The sequence below is a fragment of the Stenella coeruleoalba genome, assembly GCF_951394435.1.
Source record: "Stenella coeruleoalba genome assembly, chromosome: 16".
NCBI classification, from domain to species: domain Eukaryota; kingdom Metazoa; phylum Chordata; class Mammalia; order Artiodactyla; family Delphinidae; genus Stenella; species Stenella coeruleoalba.
Window position 1 is genome coordinate 30967624 of NC_137162.1, and position 22395 is coordinate 30990018.

Below are 22395 nucleotides of genomic sequence, written 5' to 3' on the forward strand. Positions count from 1 at the left end.
GTCTCCAACCAGCCCCAGGAGACAGAGTCAGAGCTTGGGGCAGATTCTGGAACTAGACTAGGGGCAGTGGTCAGATTCAGTTCTGGCCTTCCTGGAGGAATTTATGCATAGTGTGAAGACAGAGATAAACAAGATGTCCCTCTACTCCAAATGGCAAGATCCCTGGTAAATTTTTATCTCCTGAAACTCTCATTATTATTATTTTTTAATAGTTAACATTTATTGAAATCTACCAAGAGTGCTCTATTTGGAATATGTCATAATAATCTATTAGGTAAGGGCCGTCATCATCCCCATTTTACAGATGAGGAAAATGTAAGCCCTCATTTTTGAGGCTTACAGAGGTCACTTGATTACCAAGTAGCGGAGCCAGGATTTGAACTCAAGGAATCTGACTCCACAACCTTGGCTTTCAGCCACAATGCTATGCTGTCTACCTTCGTACATTGATAAAAGTTGGTGATAATTGGGTTTTGACCCATAATGATCCCTGGGACATTAGTTAGATGCTGATAGCATTGTCAGTTTCACTATCTTTCAGGACTTGATTTTATTAATATGATTACAAGTACTGTAAGAGTATAGGAATTGCCAGATCTGTGCACTTGACCTCCATTCCATTTTTTTAAAATAAATTTATTTACTTATTTATTTATTTATATTTGGCTGCGTTGGGTCTTTGTTGCTGTGCACGGGCTTTCTCTAGTTGTGGCGAGGGGGGGCTACTCATTGCGGTACGCGGGCTTCTCATTGTGGTGGCTTCTCTCATTGCGGAGCACGGGCTCTAGGCATGCGAGCTTCAGTAGATGTGGCACGCAGGCTCAGTAGTTGTGGCTCGTGGGCTCTAGAGTGCAGGCTCAGTAGTTGTGGCGCATGGGCTTAGTTGCTCTGCGGCATGTGGGATCTTCCCAGACCAGGGCTCGAAACTGTGTCCCCTGCATTGGCAGGAGGGTTCTTAACCACTGCGCCACCAGGGGAGTCCCTCCATTTTCCATTTTTAATAGTATAAGCAGGTTGTGGAAGGTATGGCAAAGATTAGAAACTGGGGAAGATAGCCTTCAACCAGAGCCCCAGGTAGTTGGGCTGGGCTTGTCAAATAAAGTACAGCACGCCTCGTTAAGTATGAATTTAAGACAAACAGCAAATAATTTTTTAGTGTAAATGTGTCCCAAATATTGCACTCGTTTTTTCAGTTTTGGTTTTGGTTTGTTAAATCTGGCAACCTTAAATTGGGTAGAAATACAGTGGGGGGATATTATATATTGCCTAGTGCCATCCGTGCTCATGGTTTGCCATCCCTTGGATGGCATCTCCTTTGGCGTGTGTAGCAGACACTATCAGTGTCCTGCTCACATCCACCCAGCTCTTTATGTTTTTGTGCCCACTGGATCGACCCTGCCTGTTAGAACCTGTGTCTTTTAGCCTGATGGCTTTCTCTGGCAGGACAGGCTGGAAGAGTTGGGGGATTATCACCCTGGATGCAGCCCTCAACCACTGACTGAGTAGAGTTGTTGGATGAGTACCCTAGCTTACTTGCCCCTTTACTGGGAGAACTCTGGGGTGCATGCCCTACATTGCTTTCCAGAGCTCCCCAGCTTGCCCATCATGGTGACTTACTGGGTAACCCACCATTTATTGCTTTATCCACTTCCCTGTCTTACCTCCATCACCTCTCACATAGTCTACATGTACTTGGATCACTGTCCCCAGGTCTGCTTCTTTTTTTTTGAGAGACATTTTTTCCAGAGTTCTTTTTTTTTCTTTAATTAATTAATTTACTTATTTATTTTTGGCTGCGTTGGGTCTTCGTTGCAGTGCGCGGGCTTCTCATTGCGGAGCATGGGCCCTAGGCGCGCGGGGCTTCAGTAATTGTGGCACACGGGCTCAGTAGTTGTGGCTCGCGGGTTCTAGTGCACAGGTTCAGTAGCTGTGGCGCACAGGCTTAATTGCTCAGCGGCATGTGGGATCTTCCTGGACCAGGGATCAAACCCATGGCCCCTGCACTGGCAAGTGGATTCTTAACCACTGCACCACCAGAGAAGTCCCCCAGGTCTGCTTCTAAGGGAACCCAAATGAAGAAGCTTGCAAATATATATTGATAATGCCTAAATGGCAGGGGTTGGGGAGAGGGTGTTGATGGTCTGGCTCATTGTGGGAAGTTCAGTTGGGAGGGGCATAGGTGGTTCCTAAAGAGCCTTGATGGACTTGCTAGGAAACTGTGAGGAGGAAAGGAAAGGAGAGGGGCAGGAGATGACAAAAAGGGCAATGGTTTGGAGTCCAGGACACCTGGGTTCAAGTCTCAGCTCTTACATTTTTCGGCTGTACAGTATGGAACATTGGGTAAGTCATTTCACCCTCTTTGGCCTTAGTATCCTCATCTATAAAATGGGTATCATAATAATATACGTATACAATGATGCATAATAACACTCTGCCCGAGCCTTATTGTGAGGGTCAGATGAAATCATACATGAGGAGCTATTTTATAAACTGGAAAGCACGGAGTAGACATCCCTCGTGTTAACTAGCAAGCCAAGGTATTGCTGTCTTATTGGCATCAATCTCAGGGTTTAGATGTGACTAATAAAAGTTAACATGGAGTGCTTACATGTGCCAGGCACTATTCTCAGCACTTTCCATGTATTAACTCGTGTAATCCCCACAAAGAGGAGGGTACAATTATTATCCTCATTCTACATATCAGAAAACCGAGGCAAGAAGAGGTCAAGCCTCTTGTCTTAGGTTGTACGGCTCATAAATGGCAGAGCCAGGATTTGAACCCAGAGAGTCGTGTGCAGAGCCCAGGGAGACTTAATCACTATACTGTCCTACCACTGAGTGAACGCTTGTCATTTCCCAGTTTTCCCTAGAAGTCTTTTTTTTTTTTTAATAAATTTATTTATTTATATATTTTTTATTTTTGCCTGCGTTGGGTCCTCGCCGCTGCACACGAGCCCCCTCTAGCTGCGGCGAGCAGGAGCCCCTCCTCGTCGCGGTGTGCGGGCCTCTCATTGTGGTGGCCTCTCCTGCCGCGGAGCACGAGCCCTAGACACGCATGGGCCTCAGCAGTTGTGGCATGAGGGCTCAGCAGTTGTGGCTCGCAGGCTCAATAGCCGTGGCGCACGGGCCCAGCTGCTCCACGGCATGTGGGCTCCCCCCGGACCAGGGCTTGAACCCATGTCCCCTGCATCGGCAGGCGGACTCCCGACCACTGAGCCACCAGGGAAGTCCCCCCTACAAGTCTTTATGTGTCTCTTGTGCATGACTGACTTCATCTAAGTCCCCTTGGAGCCTTGCACATATTTCACCTGTTCCACTGCTCTGAGTTCTGTCTTAGGGCACTTGTTGACATGTGAAGTGGCACTTCCTTTTATTCTCAAACTTCAGGGTGTTCCACGGCTTGCTTCAGTATTCAAGGATCCGGAAAAGGGTAATCTTGTTCACCTTACCCTTTTCTTTAATGATCTCGTAAATGCTGATCATGTCCTCTGACTGGCTCTGTCTTTCTGGTTTGAGACCTTGTTGGTTTGGTCTGTCTTCATTTCATAATCCCTATAGCTTCTGCTCATTGGTTGCCTCCTAAAGTTTTGGTTTATAGAACTGCATACAGTGGTCCAAGTTGTGATCCATTATTATTATTTTTTTGTACAAGATTTTGGTAATTCTTTTGGTAAATGTATAAAATATTATAAAGCCTTTTAGAAAGAGATCTTATTTGGCTTTACTTAGAATACTCTTTATCTCATAGTTTTTGCAGAAAAAAGTCAAGAGCGGCCTGAGAATTTCTACGTTACGTCAGAGAGCATCAGGAAAGGTAAGCAGATGTCCTCAGCTTCCTTTTGTATGACCTGAACTTCTGGGTGGTGGAAGTGTTCATGTTTCAGCGATTTCCAGGTGTAACAGCTCCTTATCCTTGAAAAACAGAGAGGTCCAAGAGATACCTGAAGTGGAGCTGTACTGATGGTAAAGGGAGAGGAGAAGAGATTGGGGTGCCTTAGAACACTGTACAAATTGATCATACCAACGACATCAATACCCTAGAAAGTGTCTGTAACAGCACACTAAAGTACAATTTAAACATTGAGACTGATACCAACAGGATGAAAGTGGGCAGCCCAGCACCCAATCTTTACCTGGTGATGCAGCCCTACCGTGCTATTTACCTACCCTACCTGTATTAGCTAAACTATACTTTAATTCAACTTTTATTTGAGACATTTTGCTTGCCACTGGGTGACATTTTTCTTTTTTTTCCAAAGACCTTTTAAGGAAGCTTGAAGAGATAAGTATTTTGTTCTTGTTGAATTTCCTTGTGCTAAACAGAGGCATTCAGTATTTTCTCATTGATGATTCTTCTGAAAAGGAACTATGACACCATCTAAGCGTTTGAAAACTTCCCTAAGGGCTTTGGTGGTAGGAGATTGGAACTGATTGGCTTTTGCATTTTTTTTTTGTCCCCACACTCCATCTCCCAACACAATTAAAGACAGCCTGGAAGAGGGCAAACCTGGGAGTAAGTTATGTGAGTGTGTGTAGACAGATGAGTAAATGGTTGGTAAGAATGATACATTAGCTTCTTTGAAGCTTTTTCAATACCCACTGGTGAAGTCATCTCTCTTTTTCCTTCATACCGTCTCCCTGAATCACAATGCTCACATGGGGTCCTGCTGGAGAAATTTAGAATCAAAGATAGCCCTACAGGAAATGAGCAGTGAAATGTCAAGTCGTTTTCATATGCTCCAGTGGCCCCATCACCTCTTCAAGTAGCTCTTTCTTCCCACAGAACTTAGTGGAGTCACAGAGCCTAGAGAGAGAGGAGTTGGCTTCATACTTCCCTAGAGTATCCAAAGCAGAGAACTATAAGTTTTGAATACGGAGGAGAGGTTGGCACATGAACAACCCAAGGAGAGTCAGCTGGGACCCAGAACCTAATTTTTACCTGGTGATATTGGACTGGGTCATGATTCTGTTAGCACTCCAGTCTCCTCAGGCAGTTCATACCCGTCGGTCCACAATCACTGTGCCCCATGCTGCTTGGAGGCAGGGGGGATGGGGAGGGCTGGAAGTGGTGCTGGGAGAAGCAGCCTGGTTAGACTTGCCTGTATATTCTCTTCTGGAGTGGATTTTAGTCTAAATCAGTGGTTCTCAATTGGGGGTGATTTCTCCTCCACTCCCCACCCCACAACCGGCCAGAGGACATTTGGCAATGTCTGGGACATTTTTTATTGTCACAACTGAGGAAGGAGATGCTCTTGCCATCAAGTGAGCAGAAGCCAGGGATGAGGCTAAACATCCTACAGTGTACAAGACAGCTACACAACACCAACAAAGAATTATCTAGTTTAAAACGTCGATAGTGCCAAGGTTGAGAAAGGCTGGTCTAAAGACTTCTCAGTAATTCATGGTGACTCACTCCGTGGATGCCTCACTTCCTCAAATGGTGTGGCCTTGTCTACTTTAGTGTAACAGGATTTGAAATTATTAGCTGCTTCCCTCTCTCTGATTCCACGTCATATCTCCCTTTTCTTGGTTCCACATGTAACTGTTCTTTTGAGACACATCCTCTTGAGCCCACGGCCAGCCTCATTAACCCCACTCATCCGGTCAGCTCTCCCCAGCGGCGCCGCTGTCAAGCTGAGTTTCTCCATCCTTTCCAGAGCCACCTGTCAGACCCTGGAGGGACAGGCCTCAGTCAAGCATGTATGACCCATTTGCTGGGATGAAAACGCCAGGCCAGCGGCAGCTTATTACCCTCCAGGAGCAGGTGAAGCTGGGCATCGTCAACGTGGATGAGGCCGTGCTCCACTTCAAAGAGTGGCAGCTCAACCAGAAGAAGCGGTCTGAGTCCTTTCGTTTCCAGCAGGTAACTGGCTCCAGATGGACTTTGTTTTATGTCTGTTTCTCTGCTAGACAGTGGAGGAGGGCTGGGTCCGTGGCTGTCTTGTGTATTGCTGTAACTGGACACCTGTGACTGGGCCTGAGAACATTTGCTTGGTCAGAGACTGACCAAGCTCAGTCTCTCAGCTGCAGTCACAACCCAACCAACCTTTCAGTCCTGCCTCTGTGGCTCCCTCACGGATGGTCTGGATGTTGGTCCCTGGGGCATTTCCCTAGAATGCTCAGACACTTAACTTCAAGCTGATTGTTATTTATTGATTAAAATAGCAACAAATCTTGACCCTCACATGTCTGTTCAACATTTATTGAATGACTGCGATAGACCAGACTGCAGGATTACAGAAAGGTCCGAGACCTGGTCTCTTGCCCTTCGAGAGCTCACAGTACCTCTGAAGAGACCACACGTGCGCACGCGTGTGCACACTCACACACACACACACAGGGTAAGGCAGTGTAGCCCAGTAGCAGATGGCATGGGCAGCAATAAGGACTGGAGCATTATGGGAGGGGGCGCTTAGAAGGTGGGCCTTGACCCAGGCTTGGAGCGAAGTCATGGAATCCATGACCCTCAGGGTCAGGGGAATGTGTGAGGACACAGTCTCAGAGGTAGGAATGTAGGTGGAGAGCTTGTAAGCAAGTAGAAGACAGGCTTTTCTAAGGGGCGTGCAAAGTGGGTGGTAGGTTATAAGGCTGGGAAAGAGCTGAGAACCAGAGAGGAGGGGAAATACTTTGCTGTGGACAAGATGTCTTCTCTTCAGGCACAACTTCTAAGAGGGCTTGGATTTCTCTGGGAGCCGATTGCAAATGCACTCCAGCCTCGTCGGCACGTTGGAAATGTTATTGCAATGTGATATATCTTGCAAATGTCATAAAATCAGAAAGAAACTCTAATGCCCAGAGGGTATAATTCTGGGGTATATTTTTAAAATAAATTAAATTTTTTCCAGGAAAATCTTAAACGGCTAAGAGATAGCATCACCCGAAGACAGAGAGAGAAGCAAAAATCAGGAAAGCAGACAGGTATGTGGCTTCCTGGGGGTGCTGCATGCTGGGGGACTTTGCTGTGGTCTGTTGTCCTTGACTCTCCTTTCTGCTGGGGCCTGAGTGGGCAGAATGCTTGCCCAGCACCTGTCACCTGTCTATAGATCTGGGTCCCCCACTAGGCTGTGAGGTCTTTTGGGGCAATGGCTTTGTCTTGTTAATTCTATAAATCTAGTACCTGGCACATAAGGCACGTCAGCAAATGAATGAAAGGGAGGCTTGAACTCTGCATCCCTCCTCCCATGAAAGAGGATGAAAATGCTTTCTCCCCAGGCACCTGACTCTCCCCTTGGCATTTAGGAAGACACTTTTTTTTGAGCAGAGAAAAGAGAAAATCCCACTCACATAGTGTCTGTTTCTGATTCAAGCAGGGCACTGCGTCATCAGTGTCCACACCAAACACTGCTTTGGAAGCCCCGGTCTCAGGTGCAGCAGGGCTCCTGCCGTGTGTGGTGGGGGCCCAATAGCAGGGCCATGGATTCCAGTTGTGCTCACCCAGGACCAGGCCCCTCTGTCCCCCTTGACCCTCCCTCCCCCAGGTGCTACCCATGTGGCACCACCACCCCTGAGCAAGGAATGGGCATTTGCCCGCACTGCATATCCTCGCTGAGAGCCTCTGCCATGGTGGGTCTCTGTTATTTACACTGGCCAGCCTTATACCAAGAAGAGCTGGCAAGAAAAGACTTTCAGAGGCATTCAGATCTTGAATGGCGCTCCATTGCGTAAAGAACTATGCTGGTGCATAACTTCTATAGTTTGTCTCCAGCTGCCACCAACGGCCCGACTTCCCATGAACCTGGTCAGTCTGGTAATACCCTGGTCTTCAAACAGGACCTCTTCCTGCCACAGGCCCCTTGCTCATGCCTCTCCCTCCTCACCTGTATGAAACTACTGGCGCTGGGAGACCCAGCCCTGACAGCCCCTTCTCAGTGAAGCCTTCCTGGACCACTCCTGGCCATTGTACTCCTTCTTCATTTGAGCATCTATAGAACCTAGTATCCCTTCCGTCCACCTGGCACATCTTTTCTGTTGCCTCTGGTTGTTATTACTTCATCCCTTCAAACCATCAGCAATTCCCAGAAGTTCTGCATCCAAAGTACCTGTTATCATTTCTGACGACCTTCCATGCCACAGCTGCCTCCAAGCCACCACCACCTCTTCCTGGATTAATGCAGAAGCCTCTTCAGTTGTCTCCCTGTGTCCGTTCTTATTCCTCTACAGTTACTCCTACAAACTGTAGTCAACAGCCTTTCAAAAATAAAAATCAGATGATGTCACTCTCTTGCTCAAAACCCTTGGGGGCTCTTGTCCCAAGAGTAAAATCACAGTCTTCGTTGTGACCTACAAGGCCCTGCATGGTGTGATGCCTGAGCTCATCCTCCACTTTCCCCCACACCCTGTGTTCCAGTCGCAATGGACTGCTTTTGGTTGCTCTGTCATGCCAAGGGCATTCTGCCCAGGGCCTTTGCACTTGCTGTGCCCACTCCACTTCTTTCCTCACATCCTTACCCACTGGCTCTTTTTCATCCTTCAGAGTTAGGCCATTCTCTCCAGAGTAGCCCTCCACGACTCACCTCCTGTGCCATGGCTCACCCTCTTCTCACAAATCACAGACTGGAATTATGTTTCTATTCTCATGGTTATTTTCCACACCCCTTCTCCCCCCAAACCTGCCACCACCACCTGCATAAGCTCTGCAAGGACAAGAACTTGTCTGTTTTGTGCTCTGCTGAATCCCCAGCATGTAGCACAGTACATTGGTGGAACTCAAGAAATCTCTGTTGGAATGGTTGGTTTGAGTGAAACGTTTGGTGACACCATTCATTCATTGCACAGATACTTACTGAGCACCAGGCACCCAGCCAAATACAAACCTTACACCTGTAAGATGCAATCTTCACCATCTGGTAGCTCATGAGTTAGTCTTTTATTTGTGTAGGTCTGGTTTTCCCAGCTACAGCCTGTCCCACAATGCCTAGCACAGTGTTTTGCAAGCAATACAGCCTAGTGAATATTATTGAGTTTGACTTTTTGGAAGAAGAGGGGTAAAGAGGATACAACCGTGGCAGAAAGTCAGAGGGGTCATCCTCAGACTCCTGCCTGGGTGACTAAGTTTTAAATGTATGCTGTCACTACCCACCCTCATACTTGTCTGCCTCCTTTTGAGAGGAGGAAAAAGGAAAGAAGGGAGAAAATCTATTTCAAGAGCTGCATTCATCCTAGGGTCAGACAATAGGGTTCTAGGTGGTAGAGGGCTGAGGTGCTTTTTAAAACTAGAGCACATGAACCCAGAGACCAATAGAAGCCTTGACTGAATGAAACATTTCAAGCTTTTAAATATAGGTAGTATCAAGAAAATTGCGATTTGGTGGGGCATGTGGTGTTTGAAGGCCGGTGAGTCATAGTGTTGGAGTCGTGTGTGCTCAGCAGCCTGGGCTCCAGAACCGAGCCACTGGTGTCATCACACATGTACCACCCACCCAGGCTCCACCTGGGCCCACTGGAGAGATGGAAGCAAGACAGACACGCATGCCGAGGAGTAGAGGGTTGCAGGCATGGGCCCTGGGGCCAGCAGGGTTGAGGTCAAGTTCCTGCTCACTGTTTACCCCTAACTAGCTGGGAACCATGGGCAAGATACTTCACCTGCCTGAGCCTCAGTCCTCATCTGCAAAATGGCACAAATAAAAGTGCCCATCCAGGAGAGTCGCTCTGAAGATTCAGTGAGTTAGGGCATAACTGGGGTCAGGCCCAGTGCCCAGCACATGGAGGCACTCTGAAAACCACCCACACGTCAGCTGACATCCTCTTAGCCAGGGCTTCCCAGGGAGAGTGCGCTGAGCTGGGACTCACCATCCAGGGGCCAGGCCTGGAATCGTGGCTTTTGACACATTTGACACATTTGACACATTCCACTCAAGGCTAATCAGGCTGCGAATAAGTGACACCCACCAGTGGCTCTAGTCTAGGTTAGAATGGTCCATGTCTGAAGTTTTCCAAAGGAACGTGATTTAGATGCCCTACCTTCCCTGCTACCCTACTCTTCAAGAAGCAGACCCCTGACCAGGATTTGGGGGTGGTGGTGGTGAAGGGTTAAGTATTTTTACTTTTTACATCAAGGGTTTTAATTAATGTCATAACTATTAAGATTAAACTATGTATAATTTGACACTGAGCAAGAACGGCTGGGGGCCGCACGTAGCCCACATGGGGAGAGTGTTCTGTCCATCAGCACTAAGAGTCTCCCTATATTTTTGTTTTTTATTTTGGTAAAATGTACATAAGATAAAATTTCCTATTTGCATGTAAATGTACAATCTGGTGGCATTGAGTACACTCAAAATAACGTACAGCCATGAACAGTATCCATTTCTAGAACTTTTTCTTCCCTGATAAGGATTTGAGCTGATATGGGAGGTGATCCTAGAGAACACAGGAGCGGGTGGGAAGTGAGAGAGGAAGGAAAGGCGGCCAGCAGTGTGCAGTTAGAACCATGGAGACTGCAGTTTCATCTCCCCAGAGACGCTGGAGGTCAATGGAGAGCACTCTGGAAGAGTTATCCCTCCCGCGGGGCATTTAGACACCAGCTCCCGTGTCTTTGGGTGAGGCCCGCTGGGAGACGGGCGCTTGTAATCCGGCTCCCAGAGAAAGCTCAGGCAGTTGGAAGTTGGACCCTGTACTGCCTGGTGAGGCCCAAGGTCATCAGAGCATCTGCCAAAGAGAAGGCATCATTTACGGTTGAGTGAATATGATATACTAGATCTTTGCATAAAACTCGATTGTGTATTTAGTACGTTCTAACTTGGAATTGCCTATTCTGGGGATTTTCACACTCAGGTGCTCCAGTGCTGCTCCATCCATGCTTGTAGGGGTAGCAGGTAGGATCTGGGGGACAGTTGGGGATGGGGTAGGGGAGTAGATTTGGATTGGAACAGGGTTTGGGGCCACTTACTCTGCTTCAACCATTGCAGCTCCTTTTTAAAAACTCCGTTTCCTATACTGAGCTTCTGTTTTCACTAGAGGAAAGAATCCTGCTTCACAAAAAACAAAAAAACTTTTGAAAACTGTCGACACAGGATAACATTGACCTATAGGAAAATTAGGGCCGATGAATGGCATTTCTGCTTGAAGGACCTTTTCCAGGAATGGAGACCACTCCACTCAAGGACTGACTCTATTCGTTTGGAAACCTCATTTGCCTTAGAAAAGAAAAACAGTGGTGATTTTTCTTTAATTTGGGTTAAAAGACCAGGGACGATTAAAAAGTAACAGATTGTTCATAATAACTTGCCAGTATTTCTTCAGCCCTGGGGAGTTGTTTTCTTCTCGCTGAGACAGTGCAGAGCGCTGATGGTGTAGGAAATCAGAGGAGGGCTGGCTGACTCCCGACTTGCTGAACGGCCTGGCCCCGTGGAGGAGAATATCAATATTCGTGTTCTGGGCATGTCTGTGGCCACTGCACGGCGGGACCTGGAGAAGCAGACTGGGTCCCAGGAGGCCTGGGTTCTGATCCCTGCTTTGTCACTGAATCACTTCATGATCCAGGTCTTTTCCTTTAACCACTCTGTGCCTCAGTTTCCTCATCTGTGGTTACACCCAGCTTATCTGCTTCACGGAGTAGCAAAGTTCAAGGGAGGAATAGTAACACATGTGAATGCACTTTGGCAAAAGTACTACGCAGTATAGTGATGATAATTATTTTTCCTGGCAGTGTCCCTTTATTCAAAGAATATCCGGATTTTGTAGACACTTAGACTGGCTCTACTTGATTTTTTGAACTGTTGACTCCCAACTTTTTTCCTGTGTATTTTACTTTCCTTCCTCCTCGAACTGTTCAGAGTCGAAAATTGCTTCATTGAAGTGAATTAAGCAGACAGGAACCTCCCTTTAAGAGACTGTTGTTAAACAGCTCGGTCAAAGCTGGGGGGGGGAAAAAAGTGTCACCTGTTTGGGCTCTGAGCCACCATGGGCTCACACCCATGTGTGGGTACACTGGCTAGTCTCCACCCAAGTGCTTCCAAGCTTGGGTGGGTGCTTCCACTCACTGCTCAATTGTAAGCAAGAGAGCCCAAGGACATGAAAAAGATCTGTGTTCCACCGAGACCTGGAAAGCTGGGTTACTACTAGGACCAGACACTACGCTTGGAACCAGAGTCTCTAGGATGAGGAAAGCTCGAGCTCACGCAAACCAGCAGTCCACTGTTTTAATATTCTCCACGCAGAATGTTGAGCACACTTGGTCTACCCTGTCCTTGCACCTGCGCTTGTTTACCCGTTTACCCTTCTTGGCAGACCTCTGGCTTTGGCAAGTGGAGCCACCCCTGCCGCTGCGCTCCCTGAACTTCCTGCCACACCCATCCCTAGCAGAGGAGAGGCGAGGAGGAAGTGGTTCCTTGAGAATGAGACCACATGTCCCCAAAAGTCCCCCCCGCACTTACACCTCTTCGCAGAGACCCCGCCCCAAGGCTTGGGAAGGTCCAGGGCCTCAAGGGGAGCCCTGTGACAGGAGATCACCTGGCTCTCACACTTCCCTGGAGAGGAAGCTGGTTTGGGTCCGCGCAGATGTTTTGTTCCACTTGTCAGCTGGAGTTGTTCCCTGCTCATAGCACCCAGGGGTGGAAATAGGGAGGAAGAAAGACCAACCACTGGGCAGGGCTAAGCCAGTAAAGAGGTTAGGTTAACGCTTTGCAGGGCAAAGAGATAATCTACCCTTATGAATCTGTGGGGTCTCAAACCACTGATGAGCTGTGCAAGTCACCGAATCTTTCATGGGCCTGATGGATCTCCTTTCGTGAACTCTCTGGATCATTGCTGTCATTGTGGACCACCCACCCTTCATCCATCACTTACTAAGGGATTGAGAGGCAGTCTGAGTAGTGATTAAGGGCCTGGACTTTGGAGCCTGGGTTCAAATCCCAGCTATCCCCCTTACCAACTGTGTGACAGGGACATGGGACACGCTACTTCACTTTTCTGTACCTTAGTTTCTATTGAGAATGTTGACAATAGTATTTATTTCATGGGTTTCGGGAGGATTCAAGGAACTAAAAATACGGAAGCTCTTAGAACTCTGCGTGATGCACAGGATAACCTATTATTACAATCAATGGCATTCGCAACCCCTCCTCAGAAAGGGAAGTAATTCAGAGGGGTCGACTGACTTAAGCTCCACAGCTGGTGAGTGGCAGAGCCGGGGCCCCGGCCTCCTTCCCTAATCACATGTTCTTTCTTCTACATGATGCAAAAGCATTTCTCTGCCCTTTCTAACATTCCTCCACCCCAACTTTCTGTCAACAGTTGCCACACAGTAGTCAGTGGAGTTTCAGTGCTGAATTGGACAGGACCCCCACCCTCTTCCCCCTCCCTTTCTCCTCCTCCTTCCCCCTCCCCTCCCCTCCAGGCACCCTCCAGATTCAGGTGGAGGAGGTGGGTGGAGAGAGAGCAGCCCAGCAGTTTTGTAAATGGCATCCTGGTTCCTTAAATCTTATCTCTTTTCCCTCTAATTCCAGACTTGGAGATCACAGTCCCAATTCGGCACTCACAGCACCTGCCTGGGAAAGTGGAGTTTGGAGTCTATGAGAGTGGCCCCAGGAAAAGCGTCTTTCCTCCAAGGACAGAGCTAAGACGAGGAGACTGGAAAACAGACAGTACCTCCAGCACAGCAAGTAAGCAGGTGGCCCGCAGGTGCCTTTGGGCCTTGGAAATGTGCTCTGTTATGAGCCAGAAGATCTTACTTGGAGCCTGATCTGGGCTTGGGAGGTGTAAGAAATGGGGGACATTTAGCCTGTGAGGTTTGCCTTTTTCAGGGCGCCAAAGATCCTTTATACAAATATCCCGTGAAGCCAGATTGCATGATAATTATTACTCTATTGCTTTTATAAATGAAAAATCCTAATCATAATACTTGTTAGTATTTATTGAGCACTTACTATATGCTAAGCCTCTTCCACAGATTCTCTGATTTAATTCTCATAATCACTCTACAGGATAGGTATTATCACCTGTATTTACCAAGGAGGAAACTGGAAACTTAGTGCCTTCCTCTAGGTTAAATAGCTAACAAGTGGTAGCGCTGGGATTTGAACTCAGGTGGACCGAATCCAGGCTAAGACTCTTGCCTACTGTTCTTTTTGCTTCATCTGTGGGAAGGGGAAGGAAAGGGCACAAAGTCAGAAACATTAGAAAACAGTGAACTCGGATTTGAGAATTCCAACTTTAAATGCAAGTTGAGGATCTAATTGGGAAATGTCTTCTTTTTGGCTTGACAGCTTGAATAGGAGTCTGATTGCAACAAGGCAATACACACTGATGTGCAGGCAGGAGCTGGGGCTTTGTTTCCAGATCCAGGGCGGTATTAGCTGACTTCAGACACACCAGCTTCACAAGCCAAATAGATCGAGTTTCGCTGCTTTCAAACACTTCAGTGTTATCAAAACAGCTAGGAGAGAAGTGAAAGAGCAAGAGACAAGCTGAATTTCAGGACTCACGTCTCCTTAAACGTCAGGTGGAAGACCCCCACATGGATGTAGGAACTGGAAAGTCACCTAACCCAGGGGTTCTTAATCTTTTCTGTATCACATACCCCTTTGAGAGTCTGGTATATGATCTGGATGTGCTTCCTATAAAAATGCACATGCATGTGTTTACACACACACACACACACACACACACACACAGTTTTGCCCATCCATGGACTTAGGTCAAGAGCCTCTGAACTATTCCCCCTCCTTACTTTATTAATATCGTATTTGTAACCCAGAAAGGGAAAGGGTTTTGCCCAAGGTCCCACAGCCAGTCAATGGCAAAATGAGAGTAGAACCCAGCTCTTCTCTCTGCCACTGTTACCTGTTGAAACAGACCCAAAGCATATCATACAACCACATGAGAAGCCTAGACTTAACAGAGAAGAAAACCTCCCCTTACATTATGGGGGTGATCATGTGTATCACCCCCCCTTTAGGCAATTTAGAGAATTCTGATAAGTTCAGAAATGGGAGTGATCACAGGTGGCAGAGGAAGCAAGGGACAGGCAGGCAGCCGGCTCAGACATGTCACAGAGGAGAGGAGACGTGGTGTAGACACTCTTGGGGTGAGGGCAGGGCTTTCTGGGGTGCGGGAAGGGGAAATTTAACAAGATGAATGCAGAGTACTCACTTCAGGTTCAGATTCATTTAAACCATTTTATGCGTATGTTTTACTTTGAGTTAGCTTGGAGTGAGAATAGACTGGAAAGCATAAACTGTGCTTCTTACCTTGTATGGTGGTGCACTGCCCAGAGATGGCTATCTTATTGGGGTAGAAAATGTTATTAAATGACAGACCAGAGGATTTTATTTTACTCTGTGGCTGTAGACTGCATCCAGGCCCTGTTGCACGGTTATCTATTGCTATGTAACAAACTATCCCAAAATGCAGTGGCTTGAAACATAATCATTTATTTATGTCTGATTCTCAACTTGGCCAGGAGTCAAATGGGAACTGTTTACCTCCACCCCCTGTGGTCAGTTGGGGTCACTCATGTGACTGTATTCAGCTGTAAGCTTGGCATGGGCTGGAGCATCCACGATGGCCTCTCACTCTCCAGGGACTCTCCACATATGGCCTCTATATGTGGAGTTCAATAGCCTGAACTTCTTGTATGATAACAAGATCCATAAAGGGAGCATTCCAGAAGGACAAGCCCCAGTGTGCAAGTACTTATCAAGCTTTGGCTTGCATCACACTTGCTAACGTCACATTGGCCAAAGTCAGTCACATGGCTAAGCCGAGAGGGAGGTGAGGAAGAGGCTGTACAGAGGTGTGGACACTGGAGGTGAGGGCCCTTGGGTCACTAGTGGATGATCTGCCATTTTGAGACTAGTGATGATGATGATGATGATAGCTGCTGTAATTAATCAAATGCTTGCGCTTACAGGCTCTGTGCCAAGCCTGTTACCGTGCGGTCTCACTCTATACAGCAGTGCTGTGAGACCAGGGAACAGAGGCTTAGGTTAGGCATCTTACCCTGGGTCACTTGGAAATTAAGCAGGGCATCTGGGATTCACATCCAGATCTCTCTGTGTGCTCAACCATGGGGACATACTACCTTCCAAAGAGAAACAGTTTCCAGGGCAAGGAGGGAGAGTGAGGATGGCCCAGCTCTGATCCACCAACTGCCCCTCAACCCCCGGAGTCATACCCTAAAAACAGCACTATTTTATTATGGTGCAGCTGTCATCTCTTGGGAACTACAGGAAAACAGTTGCAGGTTAAATCTGGTTGTGACTATAATTTTAAGCACAAAATATTAGTGTTATGTTTAAGAGAACAAAAGTTTCATTACAGAAAGACCATTGACCTTCTTCTAAGTTGTCTGGTTCAAGTTTCTTAAGGGTCATATATATAGGGTCATTTTTTTTCTCTCATTCATTCCTCCACCAAATATTGAGGACAGCCCTGTGCCTATGGAGCTAGACTGTATACTGGAGACATAAAGCTGAAAAAGAAATAGGGTCTGTCCTCAGGGGACTTATAATGGAGGAGAGAAGGTATAAATATAGTACCAGTTAGATGCTTGTCTGATCCTTCTTCCCTGGTGACAGAAGCCTGGCAAGGGGTTGGGCACTGCCCCCTTCCCCCAGCAAGAGTGAAGATGATGGGGGCTGGGGCCAGAGCCTCCTACCAGTGGTACCGTCCAGACAGGTTGTGGCCAAGCAGAACAGCAGCCTTGAAGAGAGGAGAGGGCCAGCCAGGGCTGATAAACCAGGAGCGAAGCCTCAAAGCCAAAGGGTGGGCGTTAAAAATTCAAGAACACCAAGGGGAGGGACAAGGGGAGCTGGCTGGTGCAAATTTCCAGCATCCTGGAGCCAGTGCCTGGACAGCTTTTTGCTCCCTCCTAGTGGATAAACTTTGGAAGGAGTCTGGTTCGTTGTAAGGGAAGGGGATGAACAATGATGAATGACGTGGGAGGCTTGGCTCCACAGGGGTGGGAGCCCGTGGATAGGAGGGTTTACTTCCATTTGGGGGGATCTGGAAACATTTCGACAGCATTTGTCCTGAGCATTGGGGACAGGAGCTTTTCGATTTGTGGATAGGGGTGGGCTGGGGGGAGCAGGGAGAAAAGGACATTCTGGCTGAGCAAGCAGTGTTATGTGTGGGTAGCTGGAGAGAAAGAGACAGGGTCACGTGCTCCTTAATAGACTAACTCTGAATCCCCTGGTTTCTAGAAATATTTTCAACACATTATTTTAAATTTAAAAATCTGCCTCCGAGAAACAATCCAAAATTGTAATCTTAACCGACTCTCGTCAAGCTAACATCTAAATTAATTAGGTCAAAGTTGGTACCATAATGATGTCAAAACTAAGGCAATTTACCTGTAAACTAATACGATGAGGAGCTATTTTGAGTGGAAATTCAGCAGACCTAAGATCTGGCAATACGGTTAAAGGCAATATTGGTAAATTAAAGTCAAAGTTTTAGTTGATTAACTGTTATTCTTCCTTCTTCACTGCTAGACCAATCACGTTCTTGAGCTAGTTCTAATGCTGTGCTGTCCGATACCGTAACCCCTAGCTACATGTGCCTATTTAAATTTAAGTTCATTAAAACTAAATAAAATTTAGTTCCTCAGTTGCACTAGCCATGTGTCTTACTAGCTAGCAAATTGGATAGCACACAACAGAACATTTCCAGAAAGTTCTATTGGATAATGCTCTTTCAATGAGGTAGGTGATAAATCCCCAACTTACATCCTTGAGCACCTAAACTCACATAAGTCACAGTTCCTACCCTGCGTGTGAGTTATACTTTTGAATCTGTGCTTTGTGTTTTGTGTCACACTGGCACCTTTTTAGAAGGTTAGGTATACATGTGTGATACTCGCACATGCCGTAATTTCTAAATAGGTAAAAAAAAACTTTAGCGACAAAAGTTGTTTGCAGATTTTAGAAATACCACTGAACACGTGAGAACTGGAGCGTCTCTGCTTTCTTGTCTGTCAGATCGGAGTTCTAATATCGGGTAGGGTTTTCCTAGGGATTAAATGCAGTCGTGCTTTTAAAGCATGTAACGTGAGGTAAGCCCTCAGTAAATGGTAGCTGTAAGGCAAAAAGTGGTAATACAAAGATGAACCATTTCATTTTATGCTGAAAGAAAAACTGAACTCTAATGACATGGTAATGTTATTAGATGGCAGCATTTTGAAGAAGCCCATATGCACAGCTTGTGTATTGTTTCTATCAGTAAGTGAGAGCCAGAGTTCTGCAAAATTTCCTTTACCTTGAGACAGTCCACTGTCCAGCTGATTTTGTTTGCGCCCTTTAGGCAGCGCGAGTAACCGATCCAGCACCCGGAGCCTCCTCAGTGTGAGCAGCGGGATGGAGGGGGACAACGAGGTGAGAGCCGGGGCCCGCACCCCCATATGTCTTGTCCTGGGGGTCGTTTCACTGCAGGAAATGGAAACCCAGGTGAAAGAAGCCCAACACAAAAGGTCACCTACTGTAGGATTCCGTGTGTATGAAATGTCCAGAAAAGGTAGATCCGTAGAGACAGAGGGCAGATTGGTGGTTACCAGGCCTGGGGGTAGGGGAAGTGCGGGTAAACTGCTTAAGGGGTACAGTGTTTCCTTGGGGGGTCATGAAAATGTTTGGGGAGTAGATAGAGATGGTGGTTGCACAATATTGTGAATGTACTAAGTGCTACTTATTGTTTACTTTAAAATGGTTCATTTTATGTTATGTGGATTTCACCTCAATAGAAAGAGGGGAAGAAAGGAAGAGAGGGAAGGAGGAAGGGTGGAGCCAAAAGGGGTGAGAGGGAACTGGATGAGTATCAGGGATTCCAGGGGCAGTGGTCACCTTTCGGGGCTTGGGTCAGGAGCGGGGCATGCCACAGCGGGAGCCGCTGTTCACTGTACCCGCCGAGGCCACACGCTCTTTTGTCTCCTCTTCCCTGTGGGTATCTCCTTTTTCTCTCACTGCGCACTGGCCTTTTCTGCTTCTCCACATGGATAGCGGCAGACAGTTCCCGAGAGCCGCAAGGTCTCTGAGCAGAGTGTAAGTTGCTGCCTTAGGCGGAGGCCCAGTTTGGGTCAGGGTGTGTATCCTGATCCAGTGACCAGCAGCTGGGATGTGCGGGTGAGGTCACGTGGGTCACTGCCAACCTAGGAGACTCCCTGAGGTAGGGTCCTAGGGGTGGGCCGCCCACCAGTGCACAGCTCGTATGACCCTGTGACTGAGGACCAGTCACCGTTCTGTTGTCCCAAAAAGAGACCTTTGTTTAAAAATAAAACTTCTCCAGCCCTATCTGGTTACATAGAGCAATGCTCCTCAAACTTTAACATGCATAAGAAATACGTAGGATCTTGTGAAAATGTGGGTTCTGATGGAGCAGGTGTGGGGAGGAACCTGGGACCCTGTGGCTCTCCCAAGCCCCCAGGCGATGGTGATGTTGGTGGCCCACATGTCACACTGAGTAGTGAGGAACAAGAGCTCGAATCGCTAATGATAATTTGGGTCTGATGGTCTCCTCAGTGACTCTGGGAGTCAGTGTCAGTGGAAAACTGCCCTGGTATTGCTGGGTTGATTATCAGTCAGTAAGTAACCTTCAGCCAAAGCCTGGGGAGGGCTGAGGAGCTTGTGGGATGGAGTGTGTCCAACTATGCTGTTGCTTAATGTGATTTTCACCCTTCTTTCTCATCTTTTTTGCTGTAGGATAATGAAGCCCCCGAGGTTGCCAGAAGTCGTAGCCCAGGCCCCCCACCAGTGGACAGCGCACCCATCATGCCCCTTGAGAGGCCCCCCAGGGTGCCGCCCCGAGCCGCCTCACAGAGGTAACATCGAAGCTGACGGGACATTTTTTCCTCACTCTCTGAGTTTCAGGGGAGTGTAGGATCTGGGGACATCTAAAATGACCTAAGAATAAGCACAGAGCTAGACTCGCTGAAATGCATACTTTGGACACATTTCAGTGGGGACTCTTCATTAACTTGAGGGATGCTTTATTCAGTTGCACATACTCTAAATAACAAATGCAATATTTTGTCAGTGAAATACATCGGTAAAGGTCAATGTTTTGCATAATTTTTATCTGGTTAGAAGTCAGCTCCCGAATAACTAATTCCCTTGGCCGCATAGTAGAGACAGTGCCTTTTGGGGACAAGGAGATAAGAAGGAATTGGGAGTGGAAATAAAGGTGAGAGGCAGCAAGGTGTGGTGGTGGGGAAACACTGCCTGGGGAAGTCTCCGGCAGCCACTTGTGAACTTGGATGAATTATTTAACTGTCATGTGCCTTACTTTCCTTGTCCATAAAATGGAGATAGTAGGAACTTCCCTGGCGGTCCAGTGGTTAAGACTCTGAGCTTCCACTGCAGGGGGCTCGGGTTTGATCCCTGGTCTGGGAACTAAAATCCCTCATGCTGCGCGTGGTGTGGCCAAAAAAAAAAAAAAACGGAGATAGTCAATGAACTTCCTCACAGAGTCGTAAGTATTGTGTTTCTGGCCCTTAGTAAGAGCCCAACAGTCTGAGTGTTTTTTATGAGAAGGATGAGCCTATGGAGGTTTGGAACTGGGCATTAGACAAAAGAGTGTGACTGACTTATGGGGCTCTGATGTATGTCTTTGTTTGTGTTCAGGCTTCTGGCAGGAACCTTTTTAAGGTCTTCCGGAGTCACAGAAGAGGTGGTCAAAGCTAGCTTGTCTGCCAAGGCAGAAAGGAGCCTTTGGGAATAAAAGCCTAGGCTTGCCTTGGGAGTTTAATTCTTTGATGTCTGAAATACAATGTGGCGTGGGGGGGTGGGGGGGTGGGGGAGGGTGGGGGGAGATTAAAAGGATGAAGTTTTTTTTAAACTAGGATTTTTTTTTTTTTTTCCAATTTGAAACTTGTAACTCAAATGAACCTCATCAGAGAAATTTGTTGAGAAAGTACCACAAGGAGGCTTTTCCGCTTTTCTGGAAAGAGCAGCTGACCCTGCGCTGAGGATCCTTCCATTTCTCCCCTTGCTATTACCGCTTTTCCGTGTGCTCCCAGCAACATTCACGTACTGATACTTGCTACACAAGCCTCCCTCGGTCCCAAGCTGCTTCACACTCACGGAGCATGTTTCCCTGGTGTAGAATAGAGTTCACATATTAGAACATTAGCCCTAGAAGGAACCTTAGCGATGACCTAGTCCAATCACCTGAATTTGCATAATGTTCTGTTGCTTGAAAATTATATATAGTTGGGGATTGGGGAGGGGTGTTTTTGGAGAGCAATTGTGGTAATAAATGCTAATATTTATTGAGCGTTTACTATGTGTCAGGTGTTCTGTTAAACACACTAAATGCATTAGCTCATTTAATTCTCTTCACAACTCTAGGTGGTAGATGTTTAGTGTTATCCCATTTTGCAGATGTAGAAACCGGGGCTTAAGACTGGATGGAGACTTTATGTCTGTGGCAAACCTAGGTGTGCCTGACTCCAGGGTCCAGTCTTTTAGTCATTTTGTTACACCTGTCCAAGGAGGTCCAGGTGTCATGGGAGAAGATACAAGATCTCAGACCTTTTATTCCTGAAGGTAAAGACTTTGGAGGCAGTTATCTAATTGTACCAAGATTAAAAAGAATGTCTCGAATATATAGCTACAAAGACTCTGTGGGATTTTGTCTACAGGAGAGGGAACAACCAGAGAAATGGGTTCCAGAAATTAAAGGCTGGAAACTGGGATGCATTTAATGTGTAAAGAGAGATGGCAGATGAATTGTTTTGGGGGAGTCTGGAAGCATGTTGTGATAAAGATGGGGAGAGAAAAGGAGGAAAACATATGTTACTAAAGAAATGGTGTTTGCAAAGAAATCTCTGATAGAAACGGGGTTTGGGTGCATTTTTGGTGTGAAGATTGGAAAAGATGCAATTGTTCTGAAAGTGTGTATGTAATTTTCATAATAAAATGAGGAGATGTTTGAGCAAAGAATAAAATGGGCCTCTCTCCTGAATGCTTGACCCACTGGCGGACAGGAGGGGAGGCTGACCTTGGTGGTCTCCACTCCACTTCCAGATCTGGGAATTGGCCGCTCTTCCCCACTCATGTTCTCCTGAACCCCCCCTTTCTCTCAAACAGCGCATCCTGCTCATCACTCTCTCCAGTCCTGGTCCCTTCCTCGTCTCACTCTGCATGCTGTCCCCAGAGCTTGAATTGTCAGCAATGACTCCAAGTCTCCATCGCCATCTGTACCTTGGCCTTCTGTTTCCTACTGTTCGTTGGGAACTTCACCAGGTGTCCAACCAAGATCTCAGACGCAGCCCATGCAAAACTGAACTCATCATCCAACCTGCCATCCTCTGCCCCAAACTGCCTTCTTCTCACCATTTCCCAGCCTGAGACGTGGCACTATTCTCTCTTCCCCAAGCGCCTGCCCCCGGGGTCAGCCTCCATCCTTGCCTCCCTCGAAGCGCCCCAGGCTCTGTTCATTTTGCTGCCCTTGCAGCTTTCAGATCTA

General features: G+C 47.1%; 1 protein-coding gene across 1 annotated transcript in view; it reads left to right on the forward strand.

The window, feature by feature from the left end:
* Nucleotides 1–22395, forward strand: part of PIK3AP1 (phosphoinositide-3-kinase adaptor protein 1) — a 114369-nt gene that overhangs the window by 83742 nt on the left and 8232 nt on the right. Inside the window, exons 11-16 of the mRNA XM_079900656.1 lie at nt 3749–3814; nt 5658–5863; nt 6846–6918; nt 13446–13601; nt 18241–18311; nt 19629–19747. Of these exons, the coding sequence (XP_079756782.1) occupies nt 3749–3814; nt 5658–5863; nt 6846–6918; nt 13446–13601; nt 18241–18311; nt 19629–19747 (691 nt within the window). The remainder of the gene's footprint in view (nt 1–3748; nt 3815–5657; nt 5864–6845; nt 6919–13445; nt 13602–18240; nt 18312–19628; nt 19748–22395) is intronic.